We start from the raw sequence: 16,572 nt of genomic DNA on the forward strand, positions 1-16,572 counted from the left end.
TTTTAAAGGGGCTATATAAAGAAATATATTATTATTATGATAATAATTATTGTCATCATAATCAACATCATATACTGTAGATTAAGATTTTATACACAAAACAATATAAAGTAGTTGGAGAATTATATATATGGTGTATTACATATGAATTGCATGTTAATAAATGTGGTAGATGAAATTTAAACCTCGATATTGATACTTATAATCAGGTAAAGGTTTTTGATACTTCTTCCTCCACTGACTAAATCTGTTTCTTCAACTCTCCAACAGTGGACCCGCCGCCCGAGGATCCTGCTGGAGTTCAAATCAGACATCCTGTTGTGGCTCAGGTCAACTTATTTCAAATTGTTTGGTTATTGCAGCTGACACTGTGAGGCATAATCATCCTCTGTGTCGTCTAAACAAAAATGATGAATGATCAAGAATGATGTCTTCTGGTAAGGTTTACCAAGAAGAGTCATGTCGCTGTTACTGTCTTCTGTCACTGTATAACATAATGAGGATCTAAAAGGGTCATGATGAATAAACTGTATGGCAGTTTTCTAGTCGTAGCGACCAAAGGGCTTTACAGTCAAAGTCACATTCCCCCCTTCATGCTCACATTTGCTTTTTCTAGCACTCATCATTCATACACTGCCGTCAAGGGCATTGTTTCTTGCCCAAGGACACTTCGGCCCACAGACTGGAGGAGCCGGGGAATCGAACCATAAACCTTCCGGTTAATGGACGACCCACTCTGGCTCCTGAGCCACTAACTGCAGCTGTCAGTGACAAAAAAGGCAGATGATGGCGTCTCACTGGTGAAGTGAAACATCTCTGAAGAAATGTGTTATCTTTAGAAACTTTAATGTCGACAAAACAACACTCAGTTAAAATGCAAATAATAATAACAATAATGAAAGGAAACTGGCATGCATATTAATCTATTATTCCAGTGTCAATTGTTTCCAAGAGAGTAAATTGCAGTGAAGGGAAATATTTATAATACAGTATTTACAGCACATAATTATATGAAAAGTCATGTGAACGTGAAGCAGGACTGAGGTGTTCATGTGTTCGTGTAACATATAACATCAAAATTGCAGAGGAGACATGTCCGTTGTTGGTTTGGAAAACAGTCTCCACGCCGCTTATTTGGTGCAACTAGCTGCAGTTCTGCTATCTACAATGTGTCCTTAGTTATTTCACTTTGTGCTTTGACCTGTGAAGGTTTTAACGCTGTTATCGCTGAGCAGGAAAAGCTTGTGTCTCTGCAGAGCGCGAAGTCGATCAGAAGTGTAACTACAGCCTATCCTGCTACGAAACCGGTCTACCACAGAGCGCACACTGACAGAGGAGGCCTGTCCTGTGACAGACAGTGGAACAACTGAATCTGTACAGTCGGTCCTGCAGGTTAACGGCTCTTTAGCTCATGGTGATCATCTCGTATTTGTCCTTCAGACTGCAGTCCTCGTCCTCCTCGTCTTCCTCCTCCTCCTCCTCCTCCTCCTCCTCGTGGGGCTTCTCGGGCTCATCGTGGTGGTGGTGCAGCTCAATGAACAGGTAGTAGATGACGGCGGCGACGACTCCCCCGACCATGGGGCCCGCCACAGGGATCCACCACCAGTTATCTGCAGTGCTGCGAAGTATCAAAAGAAAAAGAAAAGAAGGAGTAAGAGTTAAACAGACCTCTGGCAGTCAGTCAAGCAGCCGGCACAGAGGTCACTGCAGGTCACTGGATCAGCGGCAATCATCGACTGCATCTGTCAAGTACATGTGACGTTACATAACACTGTGGCTCATGTCAGCAGCTCAGGTCCTAATCCGTTTACTTCGGTAACAATCGGAATGAGTGAACCCCGATTAAAAGAATCCACTTTGGGCGATTTGGAGACAGACCTAAAAACCTCCATCCCCCATCCCGCCACGGCCGTGAACAGCCGGGGTCCCAGGTCCCTGGCAGGGTTCAGCGGGTAGCCACAGTTCAGTCCCATGGACACTCCGATGGCCATGATGATCAGCCCGATGGCCAGCGGCTCCACGCCTTTGGGAGCTCCGATGTTTCCGCCGTCGATGATGGCGAGGATACACAAAACCAGCATACCTGTCCCCACCACCTGCAGGGGCAGAGCGTCATTTAGTCGGTATGCGGCATTATTTTATAGGGTGAGCACAAGCAGTAAAAACACCACAAGAAACACTGTTCAATTCCCAATGACAGTGCTGATTGAGTTTGTTTTTTCACATTCCCCCCTTTAACCTGCCCTGAGTTTTGAGGAGCGGAGAAGCTTTGAGCATCACTTTACATTCATTGTATACACTCTACGTTAAAGTGTGTGCATATTACATCGTTTATAATTACTGCATCTTAATGTGGAAACAAATAGAAAAGAAAATTAAAAGTTGGTACGGTTATCAGGTTTTTTGGGGGGTTAATTAAATATCATATATGCAACTAACTGGATGTGTATCACTAAAACAAGTGCGTCTTATGTTCATGGTTCAAATGTAGGGTTTTTTCAGTGCTGTTGGTTGTTCAAACAAAGTTTTCAGGGAGAGAGCTAACAAAGGTTATTTTTGGATCAGTGCAGAAACGACACAGACTGAAAATGGTGCTAAGTATAGATCTGACCTGCCAGTGAACGGCAGGAAATGGGTCAAAACCAAGCAGAAGTGGGGAAAGTTCTCAGACCAAATGGTGCCGATCAATTTCGCATTAGCCACATTTGCCCGACTTTGCAGTTTTTCAGAGCCGGAATGGGAGCGGGCGGCTGACGTCGCTGGGTCACAGTGGCCAGAGCTCACCTGATCGATGAAGCCGCCGAGGATTGACAGGTGTCTCGCAGGGTAGGACGCAAAGATGTGACCCGTCGCATTGATTCCTGTCACTGACAGGATCCCGCTGGTGAAGTCCATGAACGCATCTGTGCGTCAGAGAAACAGATAGTTGTAACAACGGTTGCTCTCATTGATGACTAATAATGGCATATTTTTAATACACGAGAAAGAGAGCGGAGTTCAGGTGTATTCACCGTAGTACAATCCAAAGACTGCAGCGGCTCCAACAAAGGCACCGAGAAATTGGGCGATGACGTAGAAGGGAAACTTCCAAATCTTTAGTTTGCCCAGAATCACCATGGCCAGAGACACAGCAGGGTTCACGTGGCCCCCTGGGACAGAGGACAAAGCAGTGAGTGAGAGAGGGGAGCAGTGGTTGGGGGTGGCTGGCGTGATACCCTCTCCTTTATCAGCAGGGCATTTACAAGAGGCAGCAGAAGGGGAGAAGCCCCTGGGACGGTGCTGGCCTTTGTTATGCATGTTCAAGGGCAAAGGGGAGGAACGATGGTGACACAGAAGAAAATAATCCCACAAGTCAAACAACAAAAGTCAACATCATTCTGTTTTCTCTTTAATCAACCTTTCTTTTAAATTTAAAATTAGAAACGTCTGTCTGTGATCTGTCTTCATGAAATGCCTTTCGGTGCGGAACTGGAGATGCTGCTCCGAGGACGCAGAGGAGTCCAGTTTGGACTGAGTCTGGTCTCTGTCATAGACGGACGAACGAGGCCTGTGATCGATGGAGTCGCAGGACATTCAGTGCCCAGGGTTATGTGTGACCCCGGAGAGGCTGTGCACTAGCACTGACAAATCAATTGGTCAATGTGCGTTCATTGAACGTGAAGGGAGCGCTGGCACGTTCCTGTTGACGCTGGAGCTGTGGAGGTGGCACAGAGTCGCATTATTACAAGCTGCCAGCCACACGAGTATAACAGTGTTTGTATCACATCACACGCGTCAGACTGTTTCATACGTTCTGGCACAGGTTGCTTTTCAATAACCATCGGTTATTTCTATGCATCACCAGAGTCTGTAGAATTGAACAGGAGATTTAATGGCAGCAAAGAAGCTGAATGTGCAAAAACCCCAAACTGTTAACCCCTATGTTATTAAAACTGACGATATTTTTCAGTTGATTTGACAACAGCAATGATAGGTGAGTGGGAAACTGTTCTCAGCAACAAAACTACGTGGAATCATATTTACCCGACACTCCACCAGCCACGTACGCTGCCATCATCAGTCCCACAGAGAAGCCGATGTGCACGGTGAGGGGCTCGCCCAGGGTGTTTCGACTGAGGACGGTCTGAGCGACTGAGCCGCAGCCGAACAACTGACCCACGGAGAGGAGAGGAGAACAGGTTAGTTTGTTCTTTTACCCACATCTGCTCAAGTGACTTAAAACTCTTAGGCCTGGACCAAAACGATGAACTGAAATGAACAAATAACACCTCAGCCTTCAGATGTCAAGAAACCCAACTTTAAAAATCAACCATCAAGCAAATACATAGAATATTCCGCACTATTGATCTGCTGGGGGGGGGGGGGGGAGAAACCATCAACAACAATTTTATCAAACAAAATGCTACTTACGACCAAGACAAACGTCCCCAGGAATTCTGCCAGGAATTCCTTGAGTATTCCATGTTTGAGAGCACAGTGTTGCCTCATGCTTCTCTTGTGTTTTATCTCCATGTATCACTGTGCAAAAACGCTGTTACGACTAGCAGACGTCCAGCGGTGTGTGAACCTCTGGAGCCGATGGGAGCGTTCAAATCCCCACCTCTACCCGGCCGCAGCCAGTCAGCGCAGACCATTGATCCGTTGTGCACAACCACACGCTTCCCGTGTCGTCATCCTGCACAACATTCCCAGCAGAGGCCAGGTGGATACAGGTGAGTTTTGTCACGTTTTCCTTTAAACGTGCATAAAAAAAAAAATCTGATTTCCTTCATTGATGTGTGTCCTCACTGACAAACTCACATTTGCTGAAACATTGCACAGCTGGATTTATTTTCTGGATGAAGTTTCTGGATGTGTGTGGACACGAGTCAATGTTGGCAAAAGACATGGGAAGACATTTATTTCATCAGTTTAAAGCGTGGCAGTTTACACCATATTAACTCACACGGTGATGGAATTGATCCCCAATTGAATCTGTTTGAGTAAATACATCTCAGTTCTGTCACATTGAAAAACACCAGTTTGTCAGACATCGTAGTTACACACATCACCACAAGAGGTCAGCCTCGGCAAGCATGTCGCGCTGCTCGCGACCGGAAAACATTATGAAATCACACCTGAGTTATCAAAAAGCAGAAGTGTTAAAATAGTCAATCAGTCGGAGCCGAAGTCGTCCACGTCGTTCACGTCGTCCTCCACGACTTTAATGACGGGAGGGGATTTCTTCTTGCGCCTGTTGATGCGGAGAGAAAAGACACATAAATGAATGTAAGTCGGTGGATCACACGGGGAAGCTCAGTGGCAGGGGGCGAGCGGTCACCTCATCTCATTCCTCAAAGTGCCCAGTTGGCCGTGAAGCTGCTCGTTGGCCTCGATCTGCTCGTCCAGTTCTCTCTGCAGCTTCTTCTTGCTGTGCTCCAGACGCTCGATCTCCTCCTCCGCCTCATCCATCTGCCTCTTCGCCGTCTTCAGCCTCTGAGTCAGCTGCGGAGTTCACACAAGTCAGATATTGAACCATGAGTCAAGTCTGCTGCTCCTGGTTACTAAATTTCTTTCTTCCTACGTGTGTGTGTGTGTGTGTGTGAGTGTGTGTGTGTGTGTGTGTGTGTGTGTGTGTGTGTGTGTGAGTGTACCTGGTCACTCTGGCTCTGCAGGTTGATGTGTTCCTCGTCCGCCTGCATCTTCATCTCCTTCACTTTGCGCTCCAGCCTGCGGTTGGCTTGTTGAAGGCTGTTGTTGTCCCTGAGAGGAAAAAAGCACCAAGAGATCACATCGCTGCCGCTGCAGCTTCCTGTAACTCAACACCTCATAAGTGTGTTTGGAACGGAGATGCTCTCACTCTTTTACAACGACAGGGAAAGTGATAGGGTTCACCACTCCACAGCATCTCTATTATCCAAAGTGTCTTTGAGTAAATACAAACTCTGTATAAATGTAAGTCCATAGATAATAATAATAATATGCAAATGCTGACTGTTCTTCTCCTTGCAGCTTCTCCTCCAGTTCCTGGATGCGGCTGCTTAGTTTGGTGACTTGTGAGTCCTGGTTGGTCCTGGTTGATCCTTCCAAATGAGTCACTCTGCTCTTCAGGTCTTTATTCTGACAAAGGAAATTAAATGGAACACCATGTTACGTTCGCCATCGTAAGATCTGAGGCCACTTGGGTTGAGTTTGCTGAGTTACACTTGGAGTCGGAGTGGCAGAGGATGACAGCCGGTCTGCTGTTCTTACACTTGTTCTGTGCAATGTCCCGTCCATTCTTGATATCGTCACTTTATTTTAATACTGTCTATACTGTCTCTCTATTTTGATTCCTTGTATATACATATTTATATCTATTTTATATTTTAACCTACATTATTTTCACTGTGTCCTTTACTTAGTAGCTTTGATTTGTGTGTGTTACTTAATTAGGGCATCTAAGGGCCACACAAAATGTCATTGTACTTGTACAGTGACAATGAATATCTCTATCTATCGCTAATATATTGAGAAATCAATTAGATTTTCTTTCCCATTAGTGACTAACTTGCCTGATTTTTATTTTTTATTTTCATGCAGGGTTAACCCCATAAACAAAATCATTACAATTTTGTTTAGCTTGAAGTTATGCATTTGATTAAGCATTAGATTTACACCTCATAGTCTTCATCAGCAGATTCAATTTCTCAGTTTGAATAGAGATAGTTGAGCTGTAAGATTTGAAACTCAAATATTTATCTGTCTTATGCTCATATTTATATTATATTATTTATGAGTAGTACAATGTGAAGGTGACATATTCCAAAGGACGTGCCACAAGGCTTATTATAAAGTGCATAATGTTAATATATAAAAAGTGTAAAAAGCCCATGTGTCATATTTTCAGGGCCGACGATACAGTTCCATGATAACAGGTGGTCCGATATTGAGATCATAACCCATGTCTCTGGTTGAGGATCAACTCTGGCATCAGTCCGTGGAATTTGTATTAATAAGAATTTTATTTTGGCATTGTGACGGGGTCAGGGGTCAGTACCTGTCTCTCCAGACTCGTCTTGTCACACTCCAGGTCCTGTCTGACCGCTCTCTCCTGCGTCAGCTCGCTCCTCATCTGATCCATCTGCCACACACAAGCCACACGGAGAGGGAAACACCGTTTCACAGTCACAACGCGTAGCATGACATGCACGTCTGGTAAGTGAACAAGGGTAAGACACTATGTGTGTATGTGCTCCCTTCCATTTTAACGGACAACATGCCCGTTATTACAGCTCATTGAAAAGGGTCAGGTTAAATGAAGAGTTTCCAGCTTAAAATTCCTAAACCCAGAGGAAATGCTGTCTGATCTGAGTCGCCACATCAGATCTAGAGGCTCGTTCCTCCCTAATAACATCCAGAGGCCCAGTGAAGGGAGTGTGAATAGCTGCACACAATAGTTAGCTCTTATTTGTCTTTGCGCTGCACCCAAAACAGTATTTAGTATCAATTAGTCTGCACCACGTTTCTCCCATGAATGGTGGCCTACTTCTCAGACACGCCGAGGATGTGGGGCTCTGGGGCGGAATCAGATAAAGAAATGTATACGGAGTCAGAGGAGTAGAGTCATATTTCAGGGCAGTGTGAAGAAACAAAAACAAAACCCGTCTAATGAGCTGGACTGAACACACCGATCAGCAGCTTTCGGCGTCATAGGGGAAATCTGAGCAGCCCCACATCTGTTTGTAATAAAAACAGATATAGGGCTGGGTGTTCACACTCGAGGCTGAGCACATTCTATCACTGATGAATTGTACTGAAAAAAAAGAAAAGCAAAGGACAGGGAGGGGGTAAGCCTGCCTGCTCTTTGGTCTTGTCCAATCGCCCCATCAGCCGGTCGGCACCGCTGCGCTCATCATTAAGATCTTCTACGAGGTGACTGATTCGTCCCTGAGATGAGAGGAAGAATGTGTCAAACAATCACAAAGTTAATGAATATTGCACAACACAGCATGTGTACGAGTACAGAGGACACGGTGAGTCTCATCCCCAGAGGCTGTGGTTAGAAAAATGCCTGGGAGAAAACTGGCATATTGGGTAATAACATATGAGGAGGGAAATGCAGTACGACAATAGCATTCGAAAAAACAAGAGATTTCTAGTGTTTTTGGCGGCGGTGAAAGTGGGACAGAAGACTCCTGAGAACACCCGGACAGGTCTGATAACTTTTTACAGTAAACACAGGCTCTCTCGGTTGACACTCGCAGTGTCAACAGTGAGCACACTGGTGTCACAGTGCAATGTTTTGTCATCAGCAAGACAAACAGTGCTGAGCCATCAGATGTTGTCGCCGCCGCGGCGCATTTGGGCGCCCTTCTACTCCACAGCAACAAGCGAGTGCAAACACTGGCACCTGAGCAGATATGAGCACTTCAAGAAGCGATACAGTACAGTATGTTCGACTGTGTGCTCCGATTAGAGCGAGAGCTGTTTCTAATAGAAAAACGACATTTCTGCTCTGGGTGGTTTGAACTAGAGGACTAGAGCGACTGTGCTCTCAGAGATGTTTTATAAAGCATTTTGGCCTGAAAACCTGTAACAGCTGGCTGTTAAGTTTAAAGGCTTTAAAGGCTAGAATGACAATATAGCATAGCACAGCTGTAATAATAAAATAAATAATATTAATCATTACGGTTAGCAAATACTACGCATTGATAAATGTCCTTACAGCTGCTCTTACAGCTCCATTATAGTCAGTTATACACCATTTATTTGATTTTCGTAGATGCTTTAACACATTTAATGAATGGTTTATTCATTTTAAATGGGGAAGTTGAAGTCTTAGAGACACAATTGTGGACAGAATATTGTCATGCCCATAAGGAATGGAATAAGATGTGGAAACAAGGAACAGTAGCAGCATGCAATTATATTTTCTTTTTTTGGGGGGTTGTGTTTTTTTATGTATGTTAATGCAAAAATGAAAAAGTATTTTTGAAAGTGTGGACTGTGAGACATTCATTTGGATGCACCTTTGTCCTCTCACAGCTTCACGAGTCAAGGAGTTCCCTTGGCGGAGGTTCCCCAGACACTCACCTCCATGAGTTTGACCTGCCGCTCCCTCTCCTCCGCTGTGGCTGCGCTCCTCTCCTCCAGCTCCTCCACCCTCTGCTCCAGCTGCTGGCCCCGCAGCTGGGCCTCCTGCTGCTCCCGGCGGCACCGCTGCAGGTCCTCCTCCAGAGGAAGGATCTGGGGACATGGAAGACACCACTGAGTAAACACTCACACTGAGAGATAGAAGCTTGATGTTTGACGGCCAGAGGTCAACAGAGAGTCCGGCACCACATCTGACTCATTTGGAAACGCTCTATTCAGTTTCCGGCAACACTTTCAAAAACTGCTCTGCACTATGGATCCTCACAGCGCCCCACCGGGAGAAGAATTCTGAAACAAAGGGACACAACTCCTTTCTTTTGCTTCCAATTTAATTTTGATGACTAAGACAGTTGGACAAGCAAACTCGATGAATCAAAGAGACAATGGGTACCACACCTCTTCCTGCAGTTTCTTGGCCATGTGTCGGGATCTCTCCAGCTCTGCTCCCTTTTCCTGCAGCTGCCTGCGCAACTCGGCCAACTCCCTCTGACTCTTTTCTCTGGCCTCGTCGACCTGGTTCTGAAGCACGTCCGTAGACGCCTCGCACTCCTCCATGATGTTATTCATCTGAGCGGGACAAACAAAAGGCTTCTACAGTGAGACAGTTTGTCTGTGTGCATGAGACAGAGCAAAGCAAAAAGAAATAACAGATTATTTTCCCAAAGGGCCCAAGGAATAAATGGACTGTATTCATGTACAGTATGGTACAAGTCACATTTACCCATTCACACACAAATTCATGCACCACTAAAGACCGCGCTTTTTTCTGTCACATCCATACACATCCAGAGTGTCTTGCCCAAGGACACTTGGCGCGCGGCCTGGGAGAAGTGGGGATTAAACGTCCGACCTTCTGGTTAGTGAGACGACCGTCTCCACCTCCTGAGCCACATCGCCCATAGTCTTGGTCCACCACTCACCTTCCTCTGCAGTTGCTCCACGGCGCGGTCCTGCAGCCTCCTTTCATCCTCCAGTTCAGTCTTCGTCCTCCACAGCTCCTCCATTTGTTTCCTCTCCTCCTTGAGCTTCTCCTTCAGCTCCCTGTGCTCGTGATTGAGTTTGGTCGTCTTGCTCTGTCGAAAGAAAGAGAATGTGAGTTTCCGATCATTGCAAAAAGTGACCTGATTGCAGTTACAGGCTCCTCCTCTGACACTCACAGCGACGCGGCCTTACCTGCACGTCCTCCAACCGAGTGAGCAGTGACTGGTTGGACTGACACATCTCCTCCTCATTCCTCCTCACATCCTTCAGCATTTCCTCGACCTGCTGCTTTTCTCTCTGAGGAACGAGACGGGAAAAAAAACAGCTAGATAAACTTTGATTAAAAACAATTACAAACATTTAAGTAGATAAAAAATGTGGTCAACCTTGAAAACCCCCCCTGACCCCCTGCCCCCCGGCCCTACACCTTCTCCCCACCTCCAGCTGCTTGGCTCTCTGCTCCAGCAGCCTCTCCGTGGTCCGAGCCTCCTGGGTCGCCTGGCTCAGCTGATCCACTCTCTTGTTGAGCTCTTGCACCTTCCCTCTCAGCTGGTCTCGCTCTTGGCTCAGCTCCTTCAGCTGCACCTTGGCGACGCCGTTCTCCTCCTCTGCCTCAACCCTCTCTTGACACAGCAGGCCGTTGCTCTAAAAGGCCGGTTTGAGTAATAAACGATTGGACACGAGGAGTGAAATAAACCACATTTTTATCTTTGGGAAATGAAGAGAACCGTCTTCCCTGTTACCTCTTTAGACAGCTCCAAATCCCTGAGCAGCTTCTCGAGCTCCACCTCATATTCATCCTTCAGAGCGGCAATGTATTTGTCGTGCGTTTCCACCTCTTCTTTGAGCGCCCCCTTCAGGTCACTGAGCTCCGTCTCCAGGCGGTGCAGCACCTCCTCCTGCTCCTCCTTCACCTGGAGCATCTCCTGGAAGTCCACACGCAGCTGCGCCAAATCCTGACACAAATCCATCAGAGTTCAGCGTCAGCGACCTCGAATCCGGCGCAGAGGCTTTACATCTGCTGCTGATTTGTGAGGCATCACCTCTACACCTGGTTTCATTTACCTTCAGGAGGACTTCTTTCTCCGTATTCGTCACCTCTGCCCTTTTGGCTTGGTCCAGCTCGTCGTGCATCTCAGAGAGCTGCTGCTGAAGGTCTTTCATCTCCGTCCTAGATCGTTCCCTCTCTGCCTTCATCTGACTCAGTCTGACAACACAGACGAAACATCAATTTTGCAGATAGTTCAAAAGGTTGTATCAAGGAGAGAAGCCTGCTTAGAGAAAACACCAGATAACGAAAACAAATATCTGCACGCCTAATCCAAATGGTATGTGACTCTGCTTTTGGTCGAACGACCTCAATCAGATCACACGTTACAGTTAACTCGAGATGACCTGAGAGGATGAGCAGGAGCTTTAGTGTGCGGGCTTTCTGTCAATGGAAAACACTGAGCTACCAGATTCATTCAAAGGAATTGTTTTGGGGTTACACACTTATTCACTTTCTTGTCAAGAGTAAGATGAGGACAAATTAATATGGCTCTCGTGTCAGCACGGTGAATATGGAATCTACCGCCAGCAGAGAGTTTAAATAATTCAACGCTCGTCTTAGTTGTAGCCCCCTTTGAGCTGACAAGATGGTGTGTTGTTTTGTTTTTTTAACATGGCAGAGCTTTCACTTTGAAGCTTTTCTGCATGACCAGGAGGACAGATCCTTACTCCTGTCTGGCAGACTGAAGATCCCCCTCGATTTCAGCCAGTCTGTGCCTCAGTTTGCCGAGCTCTGCCTGACTTTTGGTCAACTCTCCCTGAAGTTTCGCCTTCTCGGTCCTGGCCTTCTCGCAGGCCTTGGCTAGAGTCTTCTCGTTCTGCGCACAACACAACAACAGCAAAGGACACCGTCAGTCACAGGAAAAGGGAAGTGACTGGTTTTGTAGGCGAGTCAGCGGGATGGGACGGCACCGCACCTTCATTTCGGTTTCCAGTTTTTGCTTTAACTCTGACGCTTCTCTCTCCAGCAATGTCTGTTTCTCCTGCATCTGCTTCACCTCTGCTGCATAATCCTACATGAATAAAAAGAGGAATGGGGGTTTCAAGCGGAATCAAAACTATCAACACTGGCAAACACATCATTCCAACACTCACTTTCTCCTCCTCCTCCACATTCTTAGAAGTCCTCCACTTGAGCTTGTTGATCCTTTCGAGCAGCAGGTTGACTTTCCTCTCAGTGGTGGAGTCATCATCAGTTGTCCTGCGAAGCAAGGACGTTATTCCAAAAACTCAGTTACATGGCGTAAAGAATAAATCAAATCTTGGCAGTTGCCGGCTCCACAAATTCACGGTGGTGCAGGGCTCTGACCGATGGGAGTTCCCCTTGCTTGTGGTCTCCGGAGAGGTGAATGTGCAAGAGCTTTCACTCAATCTGTTTGAGGAATAGTAGGTGTAAAAGCTCTACATCCGGATAAATTAGAAAATGGGCATCCTGAACGCTTTCCATGTGAAAACGTTCTTCATCAGTGGAAACTGGTTCATGCTCTGCATTCCTGACCGCTGTGTGTTTGAGCACACACAGCTGGATCAGCACACCCTTATCTGACTGCACTACACACCGCTCGAAACTCGGCTGAAAGTGGAAAAACAAGTTGTTTAAACGGAGCAGTATGACATTTTTGGGAAAAATGCTTATTTTCCTTACTGCCGAGAGTCAAGTGGGAGGATTGATACGTTTTATGCCACTAGCACTAGCACGCAGTTAGCTTAGCTTAGCATAATGACTGGAAACAGGGGGGAAACAGCTAGCATGGCTCTTTCCAATAGAAACGAAACGACTAGCACCCCTGAAGCTGAATAGTAAACGGGTTGCATCTATAGACTGTAAATAGAAAATGGACGTAGTCGCCGGGGTCTAGAAACCTGTGTTCTCTCGAATGACCAGAAGGTGGCGACACCACTGGTTGCAAAAATAAGTTTTTTTCTTTAGAATAGAAGTATTGAAGAACACTTGCACACTTTTAAAACATCAATAAACATTTTCCTGAAGAATGTTCATGGTCTAGATTTAAGTCGGTACGCATTGAGGCTTGGAAAGCGTGTGATGGAATGCTACTACTGTCCAATGGGTACAGGTTGCATCTAACTGTCAGGAAGAAAGCTGAGGGGGTCTTACCCGTCCTTGAGGTAGGCGAACAGCATTTGTTTTGCCGTGTCTTCAGTTGAGTCCACTGAGAGTTCTTGCTGTCCTTTCAGAAGATCAGGAGTGACCTGGTTAGAGAACATACAGCAAATAAATAAAATCTTAAAAAGGAAAAGTGTGCTCCGAGCAGATCTCATTACCTGAGTATCTCTTTCATCAGACTCGTCAGTCTGGTCACTGCACGATCTGGAGATGGAGGGTTTCTGTGTCCTGTGGAGCAGTTTTGCAGCATGCGGAGATACAGTCTCTTGTCCGTGATGTCCTCTGAGCAGTGTGCCGGGCTCCTCCCTTTGGTTCGCCAAAGACCCGGAGAGATAAATCCCACCTAGGGTCTCCCCCCTGATGCTCTTCAGGGACGAGGGTCTGCTGGAGGAAGAGGAGGACGAGGAGGAGTCTGAGGTACGACTGCTGTCCACGCTGCGTGACCTCCGACACTGCTCTGGGTCCAGCCTGTTCCTCGGGACGCCCCTTCCCCTCCGCTGGCTGCTGTTGAACTGGCTTATTAGCTTCCCCACAGATATAATGGCGTCTGTGTCCACATAGTGTGGGCACCTCGCGGGGATGTGTCCGGCCGCAGAAGGCGCCTTGTCCGGGGCCACTTCCACCTGGTCCCCCCTGCCTGGGCCCTCAGCTGGGAGAGGGATCCTGGGTTTGGGCATGTTAGCGGTCTGGGTCTTCTCGGGAAGAAGTCCAGGTTGGGCGACCGAGGCCTTTTGTGAAGGAAGGACGAGGTGCAGGTTATTACTTTCAGGGTCATAAGGTCTCAAGATCTCTGGGTGTTTCTGATAATGAAACCCAGAGGAGACGGCGCTTCTCTGTGTCTCAGCTGGAGAGTGTCTCTCATCCACACACCTCCTCACCGTACCCGGGTTGTACCCGGCCTGGTGAGTGATAACAGAGATGTCCCTGTGGCTCTCCTGGCTAGAGCTGTTCAGAACTACGTAAGGTTGACCTTTAACCCCTTGAACCCGCACTCTCACGCCGAACAAGTTGTCCTGTTGCTGGATGTAGCTTCTCTGTATCCTAACGTCTGGGGAGCCGCTGAGTCTGTGAGACTCCATCCTGACTCCACTAGATTAACAGATGAACTGGCAAGAGAAACAAAACAGACAGACGTTAAAAATCTGCAGTGAAGGAGATTAATCCTGCGTGGGAAGGTGAACTGAAAACTGATGCTTCTGGTTGGTTGAGGTCGGTGTTTACAAAACATAGGAGGCTCGGTGCCTCGATGGGACACAATGACATACGTCCAGGGAGCTCCTCACACAGCTGCACTCAACACAGACACACAATAATAAATAGACGCAGCCCGATATTGCTGTGCAATGAAAACAGCTCCTTCTGTGTGCCAATGACAGTGTACTATTGTACAGCCAAAGCTGAGTCCACTGCATGACGACCGCAACTGGCCGAGGTCTCGGAGGTGTCGTCACCCACTTCATGGAATTAACACTTGGGGAAAATGTTTTTAACAAATATGTGATTGTGAGGCACAGAACAGAGGAGGTGTTGTGCTGCAGACAATAACCGCATCTTCTTAAGAGCACCATGAATACTTTAATTAATGACACCACAGACCGCGGCTCATTTAGCGTAAGTGTGCGTTCAGAAAGAAAAAAGTGTTAAGTAGTACGGGAGCCTTCATGAAAGATTTATACGCTGTAACAAATGGCTTTAATAAGAGTAATTAATCATCCCCCAATAGATCAGTTATAAGGCATTATGAAAAAAAAACACTTTTGGGTTGCCAAGTTCTTCAAAATCCTCCTCCAGCACACTTGCAGAGTCCTTTCAGTGAGTCAACTTTCTAAAAAATAAAAAATATCAAATAAAGGCACTATATGTATTCATTAGAAAGTTGACAGGAAGAGATGAAATGCAACAAGGTGCCCAGACTCAAACCTGGGACGTTGCCATTACATGATCAGCGACTTTAACCCCCTTGGCCACCATGGAGACCTCACTTCTGCCCAGTTCCTTTGCAATGTAACTTCAACAGAAACTTCACAGATCAGTGAGAAAGTCATTCATAACAATATTTATGGGGTGGGGGTTTGTCAGGGTTGCTTAAAAATAATCCTCCAGCATGACGCTTCCTTTGTCCTTTAAGCGAACTCTCAGACTTAAATGACATTTATTTGACTTAGCAAAAAGAAAGATGTTAAGGGTCTTCTTAATGAATTAATGAGGTATCCAAATAGCCAAAGCAAATAAGTTTAGATTAGTGCAGAAGAATTAATAATTAATAATCCATTAATAAAACTTTCAAAATGTAATTTATATAAGTAGGAGAAAAAAATCACTTGCAAGTAGAATAATGAAATAAGTTTATTTGCTGTTTATCTGTTGTTGTTTTTTTGGCAACTTGATGAACTTGACAGTTTCCTTAAAACAAACAGGTTTATTTGTCCATTCAGGACAAATAAACGGTAAATATCAGAGACTCTGAAGTTGGGTCTACAAGGAGGAAGAGAGAGAGAGAGAGAGAGAGAGAGAGAGAGAGAGACGGACATTGTGATCCGTGAACTCACCACCGAGCTCAGCAGCACGAATGCGAGGCTGCGCGTCGCCACAGGATCGACACCGCGGATCTTCCTCAGAGTGAAAACAGAATCGATCTGAGGTGAAAGTCACCCGCTGCGCCCTGAGCCCGATCTGAGAGCCTCCTCCTCCTCGTCCTCCTCCTCGTCCTGTGTCCGCCCGGTCTGCCCCCCTCCTCGGCCCGGACACCACCTCCCTGCCCCTGCTCCGAGAGGCGTTCACTGCCGGCTCTGTGTCAGACACCACCCGCACGACTGCGTGCATGACATGATGTAAAGGGGCTGCGTGGATGTTGTGGGCGCCCAGTGATGACGACCGGGAGTAATGAGAGCCTCTACAACACTGTATAATACTGATCCACTGAATTCCTGATCTGCTTGCGTTTGTGAAGTTTGGCTGTATGAAGCCTGTAGGACAATTGAAAGGATGAAGGGGTGTCAGGACTCTATTTATCATTATCATCCTGTCATTGGAAATTTAAAAAAAAAATCAGTGTTTTATGCAGTTCTTTTTTCGTTTCAGATGTTTAAGTGCTGAACACAACTCACAAAGTCTCAGTGTATCTGCACCCGAGGTGTGAACATCATCACACTTGCCTCCAAACTCCTTGTGATGTGACGGTCGTGCTCTCTTGTGAACACACTCACACCTACAGGCCACACTCTGCACATTGCTCTTTCTGCTCGGTGAAGATTGAAACATCTGAGTTAAGTTGAGAGTGAGCAGACACACTGTGGAGCGGA

General features: G+C 46.4%; 2 protein-coding genes across 3 annotated transcripts; both read right to left on the bottom strand.

The window, feature by feature from the left end:
• Nucleotides 1–858: 858 nt before the first annotated feature.
• On the bottom strand, nt 859–4,796 carry LOC118315758 (aquaporin-9-like). The gene is made up of 6 exons (XM_035643288.2): nt 4,411–4,796; nt 4,024–4,150; nt 3,012–3,149; nt 2,785–2,903; nt 1,879–2,096; nt 859–1,618 (listed from the first exon to the last, which is right to left on the bottom strand). Exons 1-6 carry the CDS (start codon nt 4,510–4,512, stop codon nt 1,405–1,407), a joined length of 918 nt encoding a protein of 305 aa, XP_035499181.1. The 5' UTR covers nt 4,513–4,796; the 3' UTR covers nt 859–1,404.
• Nucleotides 4,797–4,883: 87 nt separating this feature from the next.
• Nucleotides 4,884–16,045, bottom strand: LOC118315757 (cingulin-like protein 1). 2 transcript variants are annotated; one of them, XM_047333472.1, is made up of 19 exons: nt 15,820–16,045; nt 13,429–14,376; nt 13,262–13,329; nt 12,241–12,346; nt 12,063–12,158; nt 11,815–11,963; nt 11,161–11,302; nt 10,839–11,051; nt 10,534–10,740; nt 10,288–10,392; nt 10,035–10,187; nt 9,511–9,681; nt 9,055–9,207; nt 7,819–7,908; nt 7,019–7,102; nt 5,975–6,099; nt 5,634–5,742; nt 5,321–5,484; nt 4,884–5,233 (listed from the first exon to the last, which is right to left on the bottom strand). In XM_047333472.1, the coding sequence occupies exons 2-19, from the start codon at nt 14,347–14,349 to the stop codon at nt 5,155–5,157; spliced, it is 3,135 nt and encodes a 1,044-aa protein (XP_047189428.1). In that variant the 5' UTR covers nt 14,350–14,376; nt 15,820–16,045; the 3' UTR covers nt 4,884–5,154. The 2 variants fall into 2 exon arrangements, with proteins under 2 accessions (XP_047189428.1, XP_035499180.2); XM_035643287.2 differs by having other exon boundaries at nt 13,262–13,356.
• Nucleotides 16,046–16,572: the final 527 nt, after the last annotated feature.

The sequence above is a fragment of the Scophthalmus maximus genome, chromosome 7, assembly GCF_022379125.1.
Source record: "Scophthalmus maximus strain ysfricsl-2021 chromosome 7, ASM2237912v1, whole genome shotgun sequence".
Lineage (NCBI taxonomy): Eukaryota > Metazoa > Chordata > Actinopteri > Pleuronectiformes > Scophthalmidae > Scophthalmus > Scophthalmus maximus.